General features: G+C 44.4%; 1 protein-coding gene across 1 annotated transcript in view; it reads left to right on the forward strand.

Annotated features, from left to right (window-relative positions):
- LOC135525795 (protein FAM222A-like) overlaps positions 1 to 7,394 on the forward strand; it is a 62,359-nt gene extending 54,965 nt beyond the window's left edge. Inside the window, 2 exon segments of the mRNA XM_064953701.1 lie at positions 3,977 to 4,663; positions 4,666 to 7,394. Coding sequence (XP_064809773.1) covers positions 3,977 to 4,663; positions 4,666 to 5,459 — 1,481 coding nt within the window. The 3' untranslated portion in view covers positions 5,460 to 7,394.
- Positions 7,395 to 21,161: the final 13,767 nt, after the last annotated feature.

Genomic DNA, 21,161 nt, shown 5'->3' on the forward strand with positions numbered 1-21,161 from the left:
GAGAAAAAAGTTTGTTCTTCCATCCCCAGGGGAAGTAATTAATCCGTACAGGGCTGTCAGGTGTTGAAATGAAGCGAGTGTGAAGCATTTAGTCCAGGAGGCATTGCAGGCTGTCGCCCGCCCAGGCACCTGTTGTCGTCCCTGCCCTACATTTCAGCAGAGAGCAGGATGCTCCAGTGATGGCAAGTGAAACACACAATCACAGCTGGAGCTCGTGTGTGTGTGTGTGTGTGTGTGTGTGTGTGTGTGTGTGTGTGTGTGTGTGTGTGTGTGTGTGTGCAGGACACCCCTAGCCCTGGGGGGAGGCAGTAGGGGGAGGATGCAGTGGGTGGGTGCCTCAGTGTGTTTATCAGCCAGTACCATCTGTACTCTGCTGCTCAGCACTGTGATCTACTGCAGCCAGAGCCAATAAGTCCCACAAAGCTGCAGATCTGGCCTGAACACCGCCAGGCAGTGTCCTTTCTCCATGGCCTTAGTTTACTTATCCTGACATACTGCTCCTCCTGGGAGAAGACCGATGAAGAGACCCTGGCCATGCACATCAAACACCACATCAAAGTGTGTTTGTGGGCGTGTGTGCATACGAGCGTGTTTGTGCACAAATGAGGGGGAGAGAGAAACAGAAAAATCGAGAGAACAGGAGAATGATGCAGAGAATTGTGTGTGTGTGTGTGTGTGTGTGTCACAAACTCTGCAACAAAGAAATGATTGTAGGCAATTAGAATCAGAAAAAGCACAGACACTAATTTACCACCTCCATACCTCTACTGCTCCTCATACTTCTACTCCTCCTCATACTTCTACTCCTCCTCATACTTCTACTCCTCCTCATACTTCTACTCCTCCTCATACTTCTACTCCTCCTCATACTTCTACTCCTCCTCATACTTCTACTCCTCATCCTTATAGTCCTCTGCCTTTGTGGGGCTGAGATAGGTTCTGCCTGTTGACAAATGACGGGTGAGCCGGGGAGAGATGGATGGAGGGAGTAGTGGGCCAGCCTGATCTCATAGACTGAGTCTAGGTTTCTGCAGGAGGGAAAATATACGGCACAGCAGTTAGGTGTGGAAAATATGGACTCACCAGAAAGGAATGGGAATTATCCACCTTTTTTAAAGAATTTCCTGGCTGTTTCTGGCAGGGTTTTTTAATTGTTTTTTTTCTCATGTGGCAGTAATTAGGAGAAATCATGGGGGTGCGAGGGGCGGCACAGGTCCTTGATATGCCAAAGCTGAGTATCTCTCCTCATTTAAACCATGTGATGATCAAAGATGTTTTTTTATCCTGTGTTGTAAAGAAGATCAGAAAAAAACTGCCACCGTACCATTAGCATGTTTCTTTTCTCTTTAGAGCAAATAAAATAAGTACCTGTGGGAACATCAAAGCATGGTGCCACCACTGCTGTCACCAGGGAGGGTTGGGAGAGTTGTGTCCCAGTCAGGCAGCCCTGGTCCTGCTACCCACTGATCTGGATGCCTATGGTCCTTTATGCACAAGTCCAGATTCGGACATGTACGGTGTCCTTGTAATCTGTACAGTGTCCTTATCAGGAAACTCATACTTGGTGTTAGTCATACACTGGCAACTTAATATTACGGTGTTCTTAATGTTTCGTACACTGTGTATGACAGTTCCATCCCATTGTGATCAGTTCATTTACAGCCATAAACATGGGATTGTGTTTAAAAAAAATCCATTGTCTCTTGTCTTATTTAGGACCAATTGTGATGCTGGAGTCTAATATATCTGTAACGGCTTTCGTCTGGTGAAGGAGAAGTGGACCAAAATGCAGCGTGGTATCTTTGAGACATGTTTAATGATGAATGAAAAAACTAACTATACAAAACAACAAACGGAACGTGAAAACCTATACAGCCTATCTGGTGACAATAAACACAGAGACAGGAACAATCACCCACGAAATACTCAAAGAATATGGCTGCCTAAATATGGTTCCCAATCAGAGACAACGATAATCACCTGACTCTGATTGAGAGCCGCCTCAGCCAGCCATAGACTATACTATACACCCCCAAGACAAAACACACCACAAAACCCATGTCACACCCTGGCCTGACCAAATAAATGCAGACAAACACAATATACTTCGACCAAGGCGTGACAATATCTGTCATTGACTATTGAAGGTTGTGATATATAGGCCTAAAATACCTGTCTTGAACCATCAATGTTTTACTTTGACATACAGCATTTAATCCTCTTATAGTCGGAGCAAAGGGAATGGATTAAAAAGCATCTTCCATTTTGGCATTAAATTCACAGACACGAATACTATGCCCTCCCCCTGCTTTTTAACTCCCGCTTTATTTCCTTTATGATATGGATCTTGTAGATTGAGTCATTTTTACAGTTGAAGGCCCATTGCATTGTAGAAATGAACTCTCCATGGTATCAGTAATTGGAGCGGAGAAATTAGAGTTGTGACTGCTTAGCTATGGAGTCTCTTTAACATGACTTTGTGATAGGAAATGAAATGGAGTAAGTCCCGCTCACACATCCCCTACCCTCAACTCCTCAGGTTGCCATAACATTCGTTGACTGGTTCTTTGGCTTCTCATTTTGGTGCTTTTTTTTGTTAGCTTTTGCAGAAAAATTACATTTTTGAAGCGGTTACGAGTCATTGGGGGCAGTTGATTTATCGTTGGTCATTTTAGTTATATTCCCTGACGCCACTTTTTGTCTGACGTAGTTAATTAGCCATGAAATTGTCTGAATAATGTCGTTTGAATCCAATATCGCCATGGTACCCCACCCCCCAACACTGACATGTTTTATTTTTTTTATGGACATTTTGCTGCCTGCCACCTCTACTCACGTCGGTTAAACTCTTCCTACTTGAGTAAAGGCCAATCAAAGTTTTTTTTTGTGAGCGGACTCCAACATTGTGGAATTTAATTTTGGGGGTTGGAATGGCTGCAGGTACTCCAGATAGCATAGCCCCACTATAACCACCAGTTTCAGTTGTGCATGACCCATGAGCTTGGTTATGAGAGAGATATTATGCCTGGTACCAGAATTACAATCTAGTGTTACACCCATAGAGATGTGTACGTATATGACTATATTAATGTGTTCGAATTCAATCTATACTACAACTTAGATCTAAACGTTACAATTCAGAGATTCCCAGCAGTAGTTTATCAGCAGTCGTCACAGTTCTCTCTAGTTATTCAACATGGTCTCATTAAAATATATTTTTTAAATTCTGAACCATTGTAGTTATACTTGTGGTCACGTATTAGTTTGATGTTCCCTGGGGTCACGTATTAGTTTGATGTTCCCTGGGGTCACGTATTAGTTTGATGTTCCCTGGGGTCACGTATTAGTTTGATGTTCCCTGGGGTCACGGTTTGATGTTCACGTATTAGTTTGATGTTCCCTGGGGTCACGTATTAGTTTGATGTTCCCTGGGGTCACGTTTATTAGTTTGATGTTCCCTGGGGTCACGTCATTAGTTTGATGTTCCCTGGGGTCACGTATTAGTTTGATGTTCCCTGGGGTGACTTATTAGTTTGATGTTCCCTGGGGTCACGTATTAGTTTGATGTTCGTATTAGTTTGATGTTACCTGGGGTCGTATTAGTTTGATGTTCCCTGGGGTCACGTATTAGTTTGATGTTCCCTGGGGTCACGTATTAGTTTGATGTTCCCTGGGGTCACGTATTAGTTTGATGTTCCCTGGGGTCACGTATTAGTTTGATGTTCCCTGGGGTCATGTATTAGTTTGATGTTCCCTGGGGTCACGTATTAGTTTGATGTTCCCTGGGGTCACGTATTAGTTTGATGTTCCCTGGGGTCACGTATTAGTTTGATGTTCCCTGGGGTCACGTATTAGTTTGATGTTCCCTGGGGTCACGTATTAGTTTGATGTTCCCTGGGGTCACGTATTACTTGGTCACATGTTGGTTAGCTCTGTCCCTTGTTCTCACTCCAGTGTCTCTCTCTTTGTTTTGCAGGTGAGCTGGTGGTTCCCATGCATTCTCCCCGCTACCCCAGTGTGGCTGAGCTGGATGCCTACGCCCAGAAGATGCAGAGCAGCCCGCTGTCCATCAAGATCTTCCCCACCAACATCAGGGTCCCCCAGCACAAGCACCTTAACCGGACTGTGAATGGCTTCGACACCACAGGTAGCCAGCGCTATAGCCCCTACCCACACCTCCACACCGGCGGCTACACAGGCCTCCTGGCCATTGTCAATGCCTCCTCATCCTCCTCCTTCCGCCCCACTAAGGGCATCATCAAGAACTCGGAAGGCAGACGGACTAAGCTCTCCCCCGCCCAAATAGCTGTGGCCCCCTACCCGCCCCCTAGCAGTAGCACTTTAGCCAATGGCCACGGCCAGATGGTGTACCACGCGGGGTCCTCGAAGCCCCCTGAAGCACCTGCCCTCTCCCGCTCGGTGCCCCCTAACGTCACTGTGGCCGGCTCTATGATCCCCGTGACAGGGGGGCGAGGCCTGGCCCAGCCCCTCTCCCAGTCCAATCTTCCCTCCATCCAGAGCATCATCTATCAGATAAACCAACACTGCCAGGCCCAGGCTCTGCAGCAGGTGTGCCAGGGGGCCACCTCCTCCACCGCACCTTCCACCAACCCCAGCCCCTCCAAGAAGGGTGCAGGGGGTGTCATGGGCATCTCCTCTGGCTCCTCGGGGGTGGCTATGTGGGCAGCATTGCGCCCCAGCCTAACCTGGTGTACACAGGAGCGGGGCTGCCGCTGGCGGCCCACAGTGGCGAGGCCATGAAGGCCGGGGTGTACTCGGACAGTATGGACTACATCCTGTGGCAGAAACAACAGCAACAACAGGCTGTGCTTCGCATGTACAGTGGGGGCAGCGGGGGAGGAGGGGCCATCAGTAAGTCCCCTGAAAGCTGTGGTGCCCCGGGGGGAGGGGGGATTATGGCCAAGGCCCAGGTGTTGTCGTCGTCCTCCTCCTCCTCCTCCAGACCCTACCACCTGACGGGGGGCATTGGCAGCGGGGGGTGCCTGGACAAGGTCAGCTCCTCCCCTCTGAACTGCATGGGGATGCATGGCAACTTCTCTGTGGGCCAATACTTTGCCCCGCCCTGGAACAGCGTGCTGGTCACCCCTGACAGTGACTGTTACAACCCCCACCAGGAGCTCCTGAGGACCACCACAGGAGGACCAGCTACGGGGGGCCACAGGGAGATGGGCTACCACCACCACCCCCACCACCATCACCACTACCCCGCCATGGACAGCGGGAGTGGGGGAGGCCTCTGCTGCAGCCTGCCCAGTAAGAGCCAGCTGTGCAACACATCGGTGCTGAGCAGCAGCCTGCAGTCTCTGGAGTACCTGGTCAACGACATCCACCCGCCCTGCATTAAAGAACAGATGCTGGGCAAAGGCTACGAGACTGTGTCGGTGCCACGGCTGTTGGACCACCAGCATGCCCACATCCGCCTCCCGGTGTACAGATAGAACGGGAATGAGAGTGCGAGTGCCAGAGCTCAAGAATTAATGAATGAAGCGAAATCTGGATTAAAGGTGAGGGACAGAAGATCTTGATTTCCTGGGGATGTACAGGTCTGAGACTGGCACTGCTTGAAGCAGGGAGGGGGCTCCAGGGAGGGAGGCGATGGCGTTAGACTGGATCCTGTGTTGGATGACAGGCTGGGGGGGGGGGGTATTTATCAGTGGGGGAGAAAGGAATTTCAGTGGTTTTGGTTTTTAGAAGATTCTCCTGATGTCCCGTGATTTAGTTTGCCAACTGGAATTTGGGGCAGTTTTTTTTAGTTTTTTTTGTTTGTTTTGTTGTTGAGTTGACGAAACCTTTTCCTGAGAATCATAGCTTGATATGAAGTGCATACAGCCACCTCTGTTCCCCCATCCAAATAGAACGCCAGTGGGGTGCTGTAGTCACATAGAAGGACCCAAAAGGCCAAGGTGTAGGGCTGCTTTCTAAACTCCAAAAGAACACACACACACATACATTTGCTTACACAAGCACGCACACACGCACGCACGCACACAAGCACGCAGGCACGCACACAAGCACACACACCTGTATGCATACACACACATACCCAAACAGAACACAATATACTAAGAAGAAAAGTAAAAACATGGAATCAATACTTTGGTATGAAGTGCAAGAATCACAATATTGACTGAAAAATATATTACAATATTAGTAATTATTGTTATAATTGATACTATAAATTGCACTGCTTGGAGTTTAAAAACATTTAACTTTGGAGTTTGGAATTGGGTAGTGTGGATATGATATGTTGAAGAAACTTGAAACTACTTTTGTTGTTTTCTATATTTGTGGGTATATTATATGCATTGGCTGCTATGGGGAAAAGTGTCTCAATGCTTTTATTGTTTCATTTGGGGATTATTGGTTTATTTAGTTATTCCTCCTCAAACTGACAGGCAGTTTCTGATGTTCTAGTGTAAGGCATAGTGGCTGGCCAGAGTGCTCTCTTCTCTAACCAACACTGGAATCTACAGTATATCTTCAAAATAAAACATGTTGCAAAAAAAAAAAAGATGAGAAAAATGTCACTATTGAAGATTGAGAGGTTGTCAACTATGACCTCTTGTGTGTATTTGTTTATTTTTGTCCCCCCCCCAACAAAGAAACCCCCAGTTTAGGAATCTGAAAATGAGGCTGAATCAGCTTTTTCCTATGAGAGGGCTTTTTACTTAATTCCGCTATAATGCTATTCCTCTCTTGCCTAACTTTTATAAGTAAGTATGGTAGAAGTGGGATATCCCTTTCACTTTTGGGCCCTATCATATAGAAGGAGTGTGAGCCGGGACCAAAGGGGAGTCTGTCCAGGGTACACCGACGTGCCCTATACCCTGAAAAACAAGAACAAAGTGAAACAATCATGCCCTGCCCTCTCAGGTGATGTGAGATGAGACAAGGTTCACTGCTTTTTCCTAGTACGTTTCAGCCCATGGTTGAGATGAGGTGAGCCCGGGTCATTCATTGACTTTAGGATTCAGAACATTTAAATATTTATTATGTCTGAGTTTCCCTTGAATGTGCTGCACTTAAATTACTGAGATGTCTAATGCCTTTTGGGACTCGAGTGAACCGAGAAAAAAGACAAATTGGATCAGTGCAGCAGTGAAGCAGTCCTCTGGTCCTAAATTAGCATTTCCTTTGTCAGTCAAATTTCACTGGTAAATTGAATTTATTAACTGGAGAGAGAGCTGGGCTTTGTCACGAGGAAATGCTGGCAACAGTGGAGATATATAAAGTGCAATTATTATGACTGTATTAACGTTTCTCTGAGCTTACACCAAAAAATGTAAACTACAGTTGTGAATATATTCCCGATGTTCCCCGATCCCCATCCTTTTCTGTTTTCAGGTGTAAAATAAATCTCATTTGAGAATATATTCAGAAGCCAAATCTTGGCTGTGAGAATTGTCATTATTTTTCTACTGTCCTAAAAAAAAAAATTAGAAAAGGATCTCAAGTCAAATATCCATGATTCTGGAGTTGATCGTGTTTTTGGCGAGTCATGGTGCGGCTATATCTAAGGTTTGTGTGTGTGAAATGTGTGTTAAAAAGGCTTCATAAATGCTTTTGAGGTCATTACAGAACCCAAACTAACCTTTGCATAAGGAATTACCCTTTTAAATTTGCCACGTGTTCAAATGGCCTAGTATGAGTTGCATCCATTGTTCACATACACTGAAAAATAACAATTATCAACCTACAGTCGTTGTATCTTTGAATTTGAAGATATTCCAACACTGTATCCCTAGATTTACTAGAACCACAAAAAGGAGACAACTAACGGCATCAGCAAACATTTTACGTTTTCCCCTCAACCCGCTTTTTAATCAGAATCATGAGTCTTAATGAATATGCTAATAATGTTTGTGGAAGTCCTTGGAATGCTGACAAAGCAAAGCTCTTAGACCAAAGAGTACCTGGACTTGTACTAGTAGTTTAAGTTAGCCTCAAAGGCCCAATGCAGCAGTTTTTATCTCAATATCAAATCATTTCGGGGTAACAATATAATTACCTTACTGTGATTGATTGTTTCTTTTTAACCATCTTAATTGAAAACAACCATTTCTCAAGCAGGAAGAACTGAACTGAAAGTGTTCAGTTAGAACTGAAAATGTGCTGTTATTGGCAGAGCGGTTTAGAACGCGCTCTTATTTGTGTATTAACTAATTTACCACATGGGGATGTCACCATGGATGGCCAAAACTCCATCCCACCAAAACAGGCTGAAATTTCAGGCATTCTTTTCAAACAGCTCTTACACTAAAAGGGCATTTATAATTTTCACAATTTTACAGTATTATTCCAACAGTTTGGAACACAAGCAAATCATGTTTTTGACTGCACTGGGCTTTTTAACATTCCATAGTAAAATATTTTCATGTTTCAACAGCTTAGTACCCCCGCCACAGTTCTGTTTCTGGCATCGTTTTATTCAGTCTTGTCGAAATATTTTGACAGATTTACAGAAGATGCATCAGATCCCAAATCCCCTTCCCTTTGGCTTCTGCATCCATGCATTAAACCATGTCACATGATGTTGGAGGAGGGCTAGTGAGACTTCAGGCAGTGTGTGGAGCAGTTGGTGTCAGCGTTTTCCCACAAGGAAACGTTAGTGGTGATGGGCCTCCCATCTAATGAGAGTATTGGATAACACCTGGGTGACGAACTGTGGGAGTGGGATGAATTTGCCCACAGGATTGTAACGCACTATATCCTGTTTTTCAGAGAGCAAGGGGATTTTCTTGAGAGACAGAAGAATCGATAAAACCCTTTAACTATATTGTATTATATCCCTTATCCCATCGGGTATTTCTTCTGTTTTTATTTTTTTAGAAAATGACAAAATACCATCAAATCTACATTTTTTCCTTATTACAAAATTGAAAGAATATTTTAGAAATAAACATCTGAACTGTGAGCTCACGTCCTCTGCCCTTCGACTTCACTGTGGCAGACACTCAAGCTGACCACATGAGCCCCTGGGGACTTGGCATGCTGACGGATTGTCTTTCTTCTTTTGGTCGTATCTGTCAGATCGTTGTCACCACAAAAGGAACGTCTCGGAGCACCCTTCCTGACGGGTATCTCTTCATGCAGGGCATGTCATCTTCTGTCTGTCCCTTTTGGGAGGTTATTGTTGTGCATTGAAACGCAGATTGTCAATATGCTTTTGAAACAGTGGATGTGCAGGACTTTACTCCTCAGCTCTCTTCCTCTCTCCTGACTCCACACAGACTTAAGTTGAGGCTTATATTATTTTATAGCCAAATTTAAAGCTCTGCACTCCACAATGGGCATTATCCTCTCAAATTCTAGTCCTGTAGACGGTTGATTTATTATGTAATGTCCATTTGCAACACTGCTTTTCAGAGTTGTACTTGTAATTATCTGAGGATAGAGAATAATACTGTGTTTGAGTTAAACTATTCCATAAAGAAAGTCTCATCGTTCCATTCCATCTATAAAAATCGGGACCATTGACCCTTGGTCAATAAAGGCGATTGTTTTAGATTGTTAGCATTCAGTAATACTATTCCAAAGTATCTCGGGTGCTTCATTGGGTGGGATAGGAGGCTTTATTTTGTGGTCACACAGCCTCCAAACCCTCTGTCCCAGACTCTGGATAAAGGGGGGTTACTGTTGATGTAATATACCTTACCCTCTGTCTACTTGGGACAATGGATGCTCAGCCTATATCAGGATAATGGAATTACATTTTCAATAAGACTTGTGGGCGTCCATCCATGGTTCCATCCGTGCAGGGCCTCTCTCAGCTGCAGAGGCAGAGTGGCATATGGCATGTCATTATGGAAGCCCTCCCTCCCTCCCTCGCCCTCATCCAGGGCCAACAGAGTTCACCAGTGCTTAAACAAACCCAATGTTAGGAGGACTGAAGGGATGGGGCAGTATAAGGGGGGTGGGAGCCACTGAAACACAGCCAATGCAGCGTCGTCTCAGAGGGCCCTCCTCTTCTACAACACCCTGGGCTCCGAGGCAGCGAAGGCTCTTTTGAAAGATGGCCTACTGTTTTTGATGATTGGGGGATTTGTTTTCTGTTGGATTATGCATGGATGTGGCTGCATGTGCCCAGGTCCTAGCTGGCTGAGGGGCCCTGCCTGCTCTCTGTGACAGATCTCACAAACGGAGAGAGATGGAGAGGCAGTGGGGGTCAGAACAAGCCATGAAGCATTTAGTAATCAGGATAATTGCCACGTTGCGGCTGCTGCTGGTTTCAGCCTCCCAGCTGGTGACTGTTCGCCCATATTCACATAGGCTATGCTTTGAGAAACAGTAGTGTGTGCCTCTGGGAGTGTTATGATGCACACTGGTTACTCACATCAAACCCTTCTGCCAATCTATCAAGATCTCTGGCCAGGATTCCAGCAAATCCCACTACACCAATATCACACAGTCTTTTCACTGGTAAATGTCACTGGTAAATGCTGCAGATGTCGGCTGAAGCATAAAATTACCTTAATTAGTCAAGTGCAGTGGGATGTCGGTGCAGTTTGTTTGAATCCCGGTCTAGCACAGTCTTCAGTGAGGGATATTGAATGGTTTCCATTTGTATGAAGCACAAATGTACGTTCTTGTTTATCACTTGCCAGTTGTTCCTGGAAGGGCAGAGGTCAGTGGATATATAACAACCGTCTACTCTTTTACTACAGAGAGAATGACCTCCGCAACCTTTTTGCTATCTAACTGTGGCCAATGGATATGGAGAAAAGTTAATATCACAGAATGTCTATTGATGCATTCCTCCAGTGCTCTGCATCTCAGGTATCTGAAAGACACAGTGACACTGGCAGAGGGAAGATACTAAGTGTGTGGCCAATGGGGGAGAGGTGAAGAGGGATAGACTGTGATAAACAGGCTGTTAAGATCTCTCAGTAAACTCCCCCAGCCCCCGCCCCCGCCCCCAGCTTCAAGTCCATGAGATATTTTCACCTTGTGTACATGCCTGTGGCCATAGAACTACTGCAGATATGAACAGGGGACAGGGGCAGATCAATGAAGGTCAACACTCCACTCCTTACGAGAGGGCTAGCTGAGACATATCCCCTGGCTAACCCATTGGGCCCCTGTGGTCCCCTATCTCAGGGACCTATCCTCCTCCACCTCTCCGCTACCAACTGGAACATCAGATCAACAAAGTCCTCGCCGTTTGGCTCTGTTTAACGCAAAGCAACGTTTCTATTGATAATTAAGTTTTTCTTGACACAAGTTGCATGATATCTATATTGGGGATTGAATCGCCCACAGCAGAGTGCTTACAGTTATCCCTCATGGGCACTGGTGACACAGTTGACAGATTGGCATGTGAATATTCAGTTTGAATGTACAGTACTGTTGTTTCTAGCATTCTCTCTCTCTTTATGTCATCAAAAAGCAATAAAAGCATTGGAAAATAAACCTATAGCACAGATCCAAGATCAGATCAGTAGAACCAGAGGTACCGCTTAGTAGCCCTTCTCTGCCAAAGGAGTGCAGCTGGGCACAATTTTCAGGCACCTACGAAGTAGAACTTTCTTCAATGTTACAACTGTAACAACAAATTAATTCTAGAAGGGCCCCCAAATCTCTCATCTATTTCATGGGGTGGCTATATTGCTGTATCCAATCTAAAAAGTCGGAGGAATTTTTGTTTGTTTGTTCTAATTGTATCTATTCATTGTTCGTGTGGCACTTTGTGTGGTTCCTGTAGACAAACAGGACAGATTCTACAATGATCTCCAATGCTGCCAAAGTCTGAGGGTGCCACAACCTTGAGAAAATCATATCCAGTGCATTCGGGAAATTTTCAGTCCACTTGCTCACTAACAGGGATGTAAACCAATGTGTGCACAACATTTAAGAGAAATAAGCTTTTTGCTCATGAAACATGGGACCAACACTACATTTGCTTTTATATTTTTGCTCAGTGTATTTGAATTTTGGATTTTGAATAAAAGGTTCTGAATTCTAAAACGAAAAAAGCTGTAAAATCCTTTAGCCTTGGAATGTTCAACTTTTGAATGTGCCTACAGCAAAGCATCCCTGTGATTGCTTAGCCCCCTCTATCCCAGCCCACATTTACAATCTCCCCCATTCGCCCCTACAGCCCCACTCCCCACCCCACCTCTATCTTATCCAATCTGCTGAGACTGCCGCTGTGTGCCCCCTCATTCACAATTCCACCCCTCAACCCCCCCTCATCCAGCCCAGGTACCATAGTGGATCATTCTAATATTACTGTTCCCTGCTTTTTGTTGTCATTCTCAGGACTAAATTTCTTTATTTTGATGTAGATGGTTAATTTATTCTGTCCTCTGTTCTGTAATATTGTTTGACATGAAGTAAATAAAATGGATGATGGCTTCTATGTCCACGGCTTTGGTTGTTTTTCCTCTCACAGTGGGTAGAAGGCTATGTTATGATCATATGATTTCACTGCAAAGTAGGCCTACTCACTTGAAAATATAAAATACACACATGCTCTCTCTCTCTGTCCCTCTGTCTCTCAGTTTCCCTCTGTCTCCCTCCACCTCTTGTGTAAAGGTCTCCCCCATCAGATCCTACTCAAGGGTGGGCAACATACGGATCCGTCCCCCAAGCCAATTCAATCTGGCCCGCAAATTGCTTTTGATTACCAAATTATTCTGGCAAGAAATCTACGTAGAAATGTTGGCCCTCAAGACAAAATTCTTGCCCACCCCTGTCCTAACTGATTATGGTAACCAAGGTAAGTCCATTAGTGGTGGGAGTCTGAAACTCCATGAACCACACCATGATCGCATACTGTAGTCTGCTGCCCTCTGCAATCCACTGTGCCCTTTTCACCTGATAGTCTGCAACTACACCTGAGGCAGGCAGGATTTGGGTGAGGTAGGATTTGGGTGAGGTAGGATTTGGGTGACTTTGGTACTATCTACTGCTTCTCTCTTATCTATAGTTTGACCATTACTGTTGCATAATTAACCTTGGTGCCCCACGTTAGGAGAAAAGCAGTGGTGTAACGTACTTAAGTAAAAATGCTTTAAAGTACTACTTAAGTCGTCCAAAAGGACTCGTTAAATTTGGAATGTTTGTCAGGATAGGAAAATGGTCCAATTCACTCACTTATCAAGACAACATCCCTGGTCATCCCTACTGCCTCTGATCTGGCGGATTCACTAAACACACGTGCTTTGTTTGTAAATGATGTCTGAGCGTTGGCGCGTGCCCCTGGCTATCCAAAAAATAAATACAAATAAAATGGTGCTGTCTGGTTTGCTTAATATAAGTAATAAGAAATTATTTATACTTTTACTTTTGTACATAGTTATAATTGAGCAATTACATTTAGTTTTGATACTTAAGTATGTTTAAAACCAAACAGTGACTTTCACTTCAGTAATTTTCTATGAATGTATCTTTACTTTTACTCAAGTATGACAATTGGGTACTTTTTCCATCGCTGGAGAAAAGTCCTGCAGTGGTTTTAGGCGAAAAGTGGGAAGCAAGAAAGTATGAGTTGTATGTAGTAGTGTGGTGTTTACAAAGGGAGGACAACAAATTAAGTGGGGAGGGGTACCTTTTTGATTGTGTAATGGGATAACATTCTTTCCTAGATGGAGATTTAGAGGAAGGGGGAACCACATGACCTGGGAACGTCTAAAGATGGGCTTAGATAAAGAGAGGGCGAGATAAAACAAGATTTGGATTAAACTCTTTTTACACTCAATTTAGCAAGCTAGCCAAAAGGAGGTGTCCTATAGCAGCTGATTATACAGTGCATGATCGGGGAGGGAGGGGGTAGCAGAGGTTTCTCCAAACAAGGAATAACCCTGATTAGTTAGAGGTCAACTGAAAGCCATTGACCTCTCTCTCCCCTCGCAGTCGCTTGATCATACTATAAAGTAGCTTCCAGTAGACAAAGTGTAATGTATGTGTATTCCCTCTTGTACTTGTTCCTGGGCTTTGAGTTGGACAGAATTCTACACGTGTGTTTATTAACTCTGGCTGTCAGGTGATAACTTGATCCAATCAAATAATGGTATTTAATAATGGTATTTAATAATGGTATTTAATCAGTGACCATGTTATAAGTTCCCTTTCTTCTTCATTTGTTGGTGTGTACTGTATGTGAGAGCGTGTACAACAGTAGGCCTATAGGGTATGAGAGCGTTAAGCACATTTGGAAACACATCTACACCACAAAGTAGGGCCAGGATTCAATTCAAGATGCGTTATAGAGCAGAGCATTATACAGTAATACAGTCATACAGTCCAACTTCATTGGAGTCCACCTGTTGTAAATTGAATTGTTTGAACATGATGTGGAAAGGCACACACCCATTTATATATAAACTCCCACAGTTGACAGTGCATGTCAGAGCAAAAACCAAGCCATGAGGTCGAAGGAATTATCCGTAGAGCTCAGAGACAGGATTGTGTCGAGGCACAGATCCAGGGAAGGGTACAAACACATTTCTGAAACATTGAAGATCCCCTCGAACACATTGGCCTCCATCATTCTTAAATGGAAGAAGTTTGGAACCAGCAAGACTCTTCCTAGGGATGGTCGTCCGGCCAACCTGAGAAATCGGGGGAGAAGGGCCTTGGACAGAGAGGTGACCAAGAACCTGATGGTCACCCACAGAGCTCTAGAGTTCCTCTGTGGAGATGGGAGAACCTTCCAAAAGGACAACCATCTCTCCACCTATCAGGCCTTTATGGTAGAGTGGCCAGAGTCATTCTTCATTAAAAGGCATATGACAGCCCACTTGGAGTTTGCCAAAAGGCACCTAAAGACTCTCAGACCATGAGAAACAAGATTCTCTGGTCTGATGAAACTATTTGGCCTGAATGTCAAGCATCATTTAGAGGAAATCTGGCCCCATCCCTACGGTGCAGCATGGTGGTGGCAGCATCAAGCTGTGGGGATGTTTTTCAGCAGCAGGGACTGGGAGACCAGTCAGGATCAAGGGAAAGATGAACGGAGCAAAGTACACAGAGATCCTTGATAAAAACCTGCTCTAGGTTCACCTTCCAACAGGACAACAACCCTAAGCACACAGCCAAGACAACGCAGGAGTGGCTTCGGGACAAGTCGCTGAATGTCCTTGAGTGGCCCAGCCAGAGCACGGACTTGAACCCTATCGAACATCTCTAGGGAGACCTGAAAATAGTTGCGCATCAATGCTCTCCATCGAACCTGACAGAGCTTGAGAGCATCTGCAGAGAAGCATGGGAGAAACTCCCCAAATACAGATGTGCAAAGCTTGTAGCGTCATACTCAAGAAGACTCGGTGCTGTAAGCGCTGCCAAAGGTGCTTGAACAAAGTACTGAGTAAAGGGTCTGAATACTTATGTATTTATATATATTTTTTAATAAATTAACAAATATTTCCAAAAACCTGCTTTTGCCATTATGGGGTATTGTATGTAGATTGATAACTGTAATCTAACAAAACGTGGAAAAAGTTAAGGGGTCTGAATACTTTCTGAAGGCACCGGGGTAGGCCACCATTGTAAATAAGAATATGTTCTTAACTGACTTGCCTAGTTAAATAAAGGTTAAATTAAAACACTTAAAAACATTTTTTTTTAAATATGCCATTTAGCAGATGCTTTCATTCAACGCAATTTACAGTCATGTGTGGATTCGTTTTGAGTACAGGTAGTCCTGGGAATTAAACCCACTATCTTGGCGTTGCAAGCGACATTCTCTACCAGCTGAGCTACCAACTCAGCTATAATTTACGCTTGAGCCGACATGTGTAGCGTTTACCGTGAATGAGATATCAGCAAACTTTGAGGAAAATGCCTTTAAAAAGGCTCATTGTCTGGCTGTCCAGTGCACTGCTATTTAAATGCGCCTTGGATTGAATCCTGACTTCAAACTACAAGCACCCGAGTTAAATGTTTAATGACACTGGCACCTCCAACTCTGAAAGTTGAGCTGTCGTTGTTTTTCTCCCTTCCCTCCTCCCCACCACCACTCCATTCCACTCCACCCACCTAAACCCTGTGATAAGCTCCCAGGCTGATGAGGCAGGCACAGGCAGCCGTCTCCAGCAGAGCATGTGGAGCTGGGAGACTCACTGCACACTGATTTCATGCACGCTCACTCACACAGAAAAGAGGGGATCTGTGGAGCAGAAATGCTTCTCTTATTAGCAAAACTCATCCACCTGCACGCTACATTGAGTCCCTGGCAATTTCACAAGAAATCAAGAGGACAAACGCCCATAGCATGAGCCAATGGGCTGCTGTAGCTCTGCCGTCACTGTACCATCAACCTGCCATTTTGACACTCTGAATCATCCCAAGTTTGCTCCTTCTCAGATTCTAGACGAAAGGTCATCTCACCAGCCACATTCCCCCATGATACCTGGAGCCAGTGGTGGAAAAAGTACCCAATTGTCATACTTGAGTACAAGTAAAGATACCTCAATAGAAAATGACTCAAGTAAAAGTTAAGGTCGCCCAGTAAAATACTACTTGAGTAAAAGTCTAAAAGTATTTGGTTTTAAATATACTAAAGTATCAAAAGTAAAAGTAAATCCTTGTATTAAGCAAACCAGACTGCATAATTATTCTTTTTTTAATGATGTATAGCCAGAGGCATGCTCCAACACTCAGACATAATTTACAAACAAAGCATGTGTTTAGTGAGTCCGCCAGATCAGAGGCTGTAGGGATGACCAGGGATGTTCTCTTGATATGTGTGTGAATTAGGCAATTTTCCTGTCCTGCTAAGCATTCAAAATGTAATGAGTCTTTTTGGGTGTCAGGGAAATATATGGAGTAAAAAGTATATTGTTTTCAATAGGAATGTAGTGAAGTAAAAGTCACAGTTGTCAAAAATATAAATAGTAAAGTAAAGTACGGATACCCCAAAAAATACTTAGGTAGTACTTTCAAGTATTTTTACTGAAGTACTTTACACCACTGCCTGGGGCCCAATTTATTAGGCACTAAATGGAAGAAAACCGACTGAAACAGGGAGGGCCTGAACTTGTCTAATAACAAACGCTCAGTTTGTTTTCCGTTGCAAAGCCTTTTGCCACGGTGAGCCCTAATGAATCTGGCGCACAATTTGCCCAGCGTCGTTCGGGTTAGAGTTTGACCGGTGGAGGCCGTCATTGTAAATAAGAATTTGTTCTTAACTAGCTTGGCTAGTTAAATAAAAGGTCAAGAAAATACAGCCTTGGTCGTTGTTCCGAACTCTCCCAGTGGATATATTCATTTAGAAATGTCTGACATGGGCGATGTATTTCACAGGTGCATATGAAAAGCCTTTCATGGAATTACTTCAAAGGAAAGAATAATTACGTTTGGAAAAATTATTTGTCTAAGGGACAATGAGTGATCCTGAAATAAACATGTCAGCATGACTCTAAACGGATCTGCTTTCTGGACTCTACCACCTCTCTATCTACCTTTAAAGACAGATGCTCCGGTACTTTGGAGACTAGCAAGTATCTTTTAAACATCCCACTTTGAGCTGGATATGTCAATGTGTAGTTCATATATGCATAATCTATGAGCAGAATAACTGTTTTACCTCAATTAGCCACTGAAATCCCTAGTTTGAAAGCGACTGTGGTCTGGAAGCTGTCCCGCACAATTTTCCATACATGTACCTTGCCATGAGCCAGCCCCCTAGCAATTCGAGTTCCAGCCAATGAGCTTCAGCCCTTTGCCATTTGAGTGACAGCTAGAAAGATGCACAGCAAGAGAGAGAGAGAGAGCAATGATGTGGTGCACATATCTGCACATTTGTGACGTAGTACGCAATTTCCAGGGACTACTTTTGGCTCATGAGCGCTATTTTCAGAACCGCTGGCTACATAGTATACAAAAGTACCAGAGAATATCTTGGTACATCTTAAATACAGTACGGTATTTATATGTGGGATAATGTTTTTCAACAGGAAAAGTTCCAAAATAGCTGGGGTGTGTCTTTAAATGGCTGTGAGGGATGGGGTAAATATCAAGTTAGCCATGGTTCATTTCATTGATGAAAGAATTACAGTTCTCCTTTCTTCCTCATTCTGATCCCATGATGATGAGCATATGTGGATAGAGTTAGAGCTGAGTTGATGCCTTTAAAGCATCAACACCATTATCCCAGAAACCCTAGACCCACTCCAATTTGCATACCGCCCAAACAGATTCACAGATGATGCAATCTCTATTGCAATCCACACTGCCCTTCCCCACCTGGACAAAAGGAACACTTATGTGAGAATGCTATTCATTAAATACAGCTTAGCGTTCAACAACATAGTCCCCTCATAGCTCATCACTAAGCTAAGGATCCTGGGACTAAACACCTCCCTCTGCAACTGGATCCTGGACTTCCTGACGGGCCTCCCCAGGTGGTGAGGGTAGGTAGCAATACATCTGCCACGCTGATCCTCAACACTGGAGCTCCCCAAGGGTGCGTGCTCAGTCCCCTCCTGTACTCCCTGTTCAAACACGACTGCATGGCCAGGCACGACTCCAACACCCTCATTAAGTTTGTAGATGACACAACAGCCTGATCACCGACAATGACGAGACAGCCTAAATGGAGGAGGTTAGAGACCTGGCCGGGTGGTGCCAGAATAGCAACCTATCCCTCAACGTAACCAAGACTAAGGAGATGATTGTGGACTACAGAAAAAGGAGGATCGAGCACGCCCCCATTCTCATCGACGGGGCTGTAGTGGAGCAGGTTGAGAACTTCAAGTTCCTTGGTGTCCACATCAACAACAAACTAGAATGGTCCAAACACACCAAGACAGTCGTGACGAGGGCATGACAAAGCCTATCCTATTCCCCCTCAGAAAACTAAAAAGATTTGGCATGGGTCCTCAGATCCTCAAAAGGTCCTACAGCTGCAACATCGAGACTGCCTGGTACGGCAATTGCTCGGCCTCTGACCGCAAGGCACTACAGACGGCAGTGCGTACGGCCCAGTACATCACCGGGGTTAAGCTGCCTGACATCCAGGACCTCTACACCAGGCGGTGTCAGAGGAAGGCACAAAAAATTGTTAAAGACCCCAGCCACCCCAGTCTTAGACTGTTCTCACTACTACCGCATGGCAAGCGGTACCGGAGTGCCAAGTCTAGGACAAAAAGGCTTCTCAACAGTTTTTACCCCCAAGCCATAAGACTCCTGAACAGGTAATCAAATGGCTACCCGGACTATTTGCATTGTGTGCCCCCCACCCCAACCCCTCTTTATACGCTGCTACTCTCTGTTTATCATATATGCAGTCACTTTAACTATACATTCATGTATATACTACCTCAATCAGCCTGACTAACCAGTGTCTGTATGTAGCCCCGCTACTTTTATAGCCTCGCTACTGTATATAGCCTGTCTTTTTACTGTTCTTTTATTTCTTTACTTACCTTGTTCATTTAATACCCTTTTTGCACTATTGGTTAGAGCCTGTAAGTAAGTATTTCACTGTAAGGTCTACCTACACCTGTTGTATTCGGCACACGTGACAAATAAACTTTGCTTCAATTTGAGTGTCTTTAATAATGATACAAAAGAATTGCGCAATTTTCGATTGATATTCATTATTGAAAAAGTAATGAATGATCCAATGGGCTGGGCAGGACACTTGATCTGAGTTGGATGCTGTCAATATCATAATGTACGCAAACCAAAACACAAGAAAAGCAGCAGTGAGTGAGAAAGGCAAGCATGAGTGGAGTGCTGAGCCGTCAAATCAAAGGCACTCATTCGATATAAAGCTGTTTTTGACAAAAATGGAAATGTGTCAGTTGGTCACTTTCATGAGGTTGGAGTAATAACATGTTTAACTACTTAAGACATCGGCTCAAATCTAGGTTTTGCCTTTAGATTGAGAAAAATAACAACTAGGAAGACATTTAAACTTCTCTTATTGACTTTTTAAGCCCCCGTCTGGTCTGCCAAGTCTGCTTCTCAAGTGTTCCCGGAAGACTTGCTATGTTGGGCCTCTGGGTTTAGAAACTCTGTGGTATCATCATCTTCAGACTCATCAGGCTCTAATTCTAATGGCCTAATTGGCTAGGTGGCAATATCTGGACAAGGTGTGCTGCCAGCTACAGCTCTGTTGTATAAGAATGGCCCTATAATGACAGTAAACAATGTGTTATAGACAGTCAACCAATTACAGATCCCAACACAGGGACTGACCCCACTTATCTACCACTTGTGGTGTTGCGTCAGAGACACAGTTACTCATACGATGACGCAAGGCTAGTACAGCATATGAGAGAAAATCACTAGCTTAACGACTTCCTGTGTAAGTGTGCGGTTCCAGAGAGGGTTGTTGACGGTGACACTAGCAAACCCTGGCCCTGTCCTAGATAATGAGGTTGCAGGGAGGGAGGAGGGCAGGCCAAGTTGTCAGCAGAGCTAGCTAGGTGCTCACACTGCTTAGATAAACAAGGAGGATTAGTGCCCCAGTTAAAGTTGGGGCAAAGAGGATTAGCCTCTCCTGTGAGGTAGCAAGAGATTCCCGGTGTCCTTCAGCAAGGCTAGGGAGGGAGTGAGGGATGGAGTGAGGGATGGAGGGATGGAGGGAGGGATGGAGTGAGGGGGAGGGAGGGAGGGAGGGAGGGAGGGAGGGAGGGAGGGAGGGGGAGGGAGGGAGGGAGGGAGGGGGAGGGAGGGAGGGAGGGAGGTGGGAAAGTGATGGATGAGGCTCTGGGTCCATATTCACAAAATGCAGCTATAGGTCAGATTTCCCTTTGAGATCATAATAAATAAGATTATATGGATAGGGGGGACCTGATCCTACATCAGCACCCCTTATTTCCCTTTGAGATCATAATAAATGAGATTATATGGATAGGGGGACCTGATACATCAGCACCCCTTATTTCCCTTTGAGATCATAATAAATAAGATTATATGGATAGGGGGGACCTGATCCTACATCAGCACCCCTTATTTCCCTTTGAGATCATAATAAATAAGATTATATGGATAGGGGGGACCTGATCCTACATCAGCACCCCTTATTTCACTTTGAGATCATAATAAATGAGATTATATGGATAGGGGGGACCTGATCCTACATCAGCACCCCTTATTTCACTTTGAGATCATAATAAATAAGATTATATGGATAGGGGGGACCTGATCCTACATCAGCACCCCTTATTTCCCTTTGAGATCATAATAAA

Source organism: Oncorhynchus masou, chromosome 1, assembly GCF_036934945.1.
Source record: "Oncorhynchus masou masou isolate Uvic2021 chromosome 1, UVic_Omas_1.1, whole genome shotgun sequence".
Lineage (NCBI taxonomy): Eukaryota > Metazoa > Chordata > Actinopteri > Salmoniformes > Salmonidae > Oncorhynchus > Oncorhynchus masou.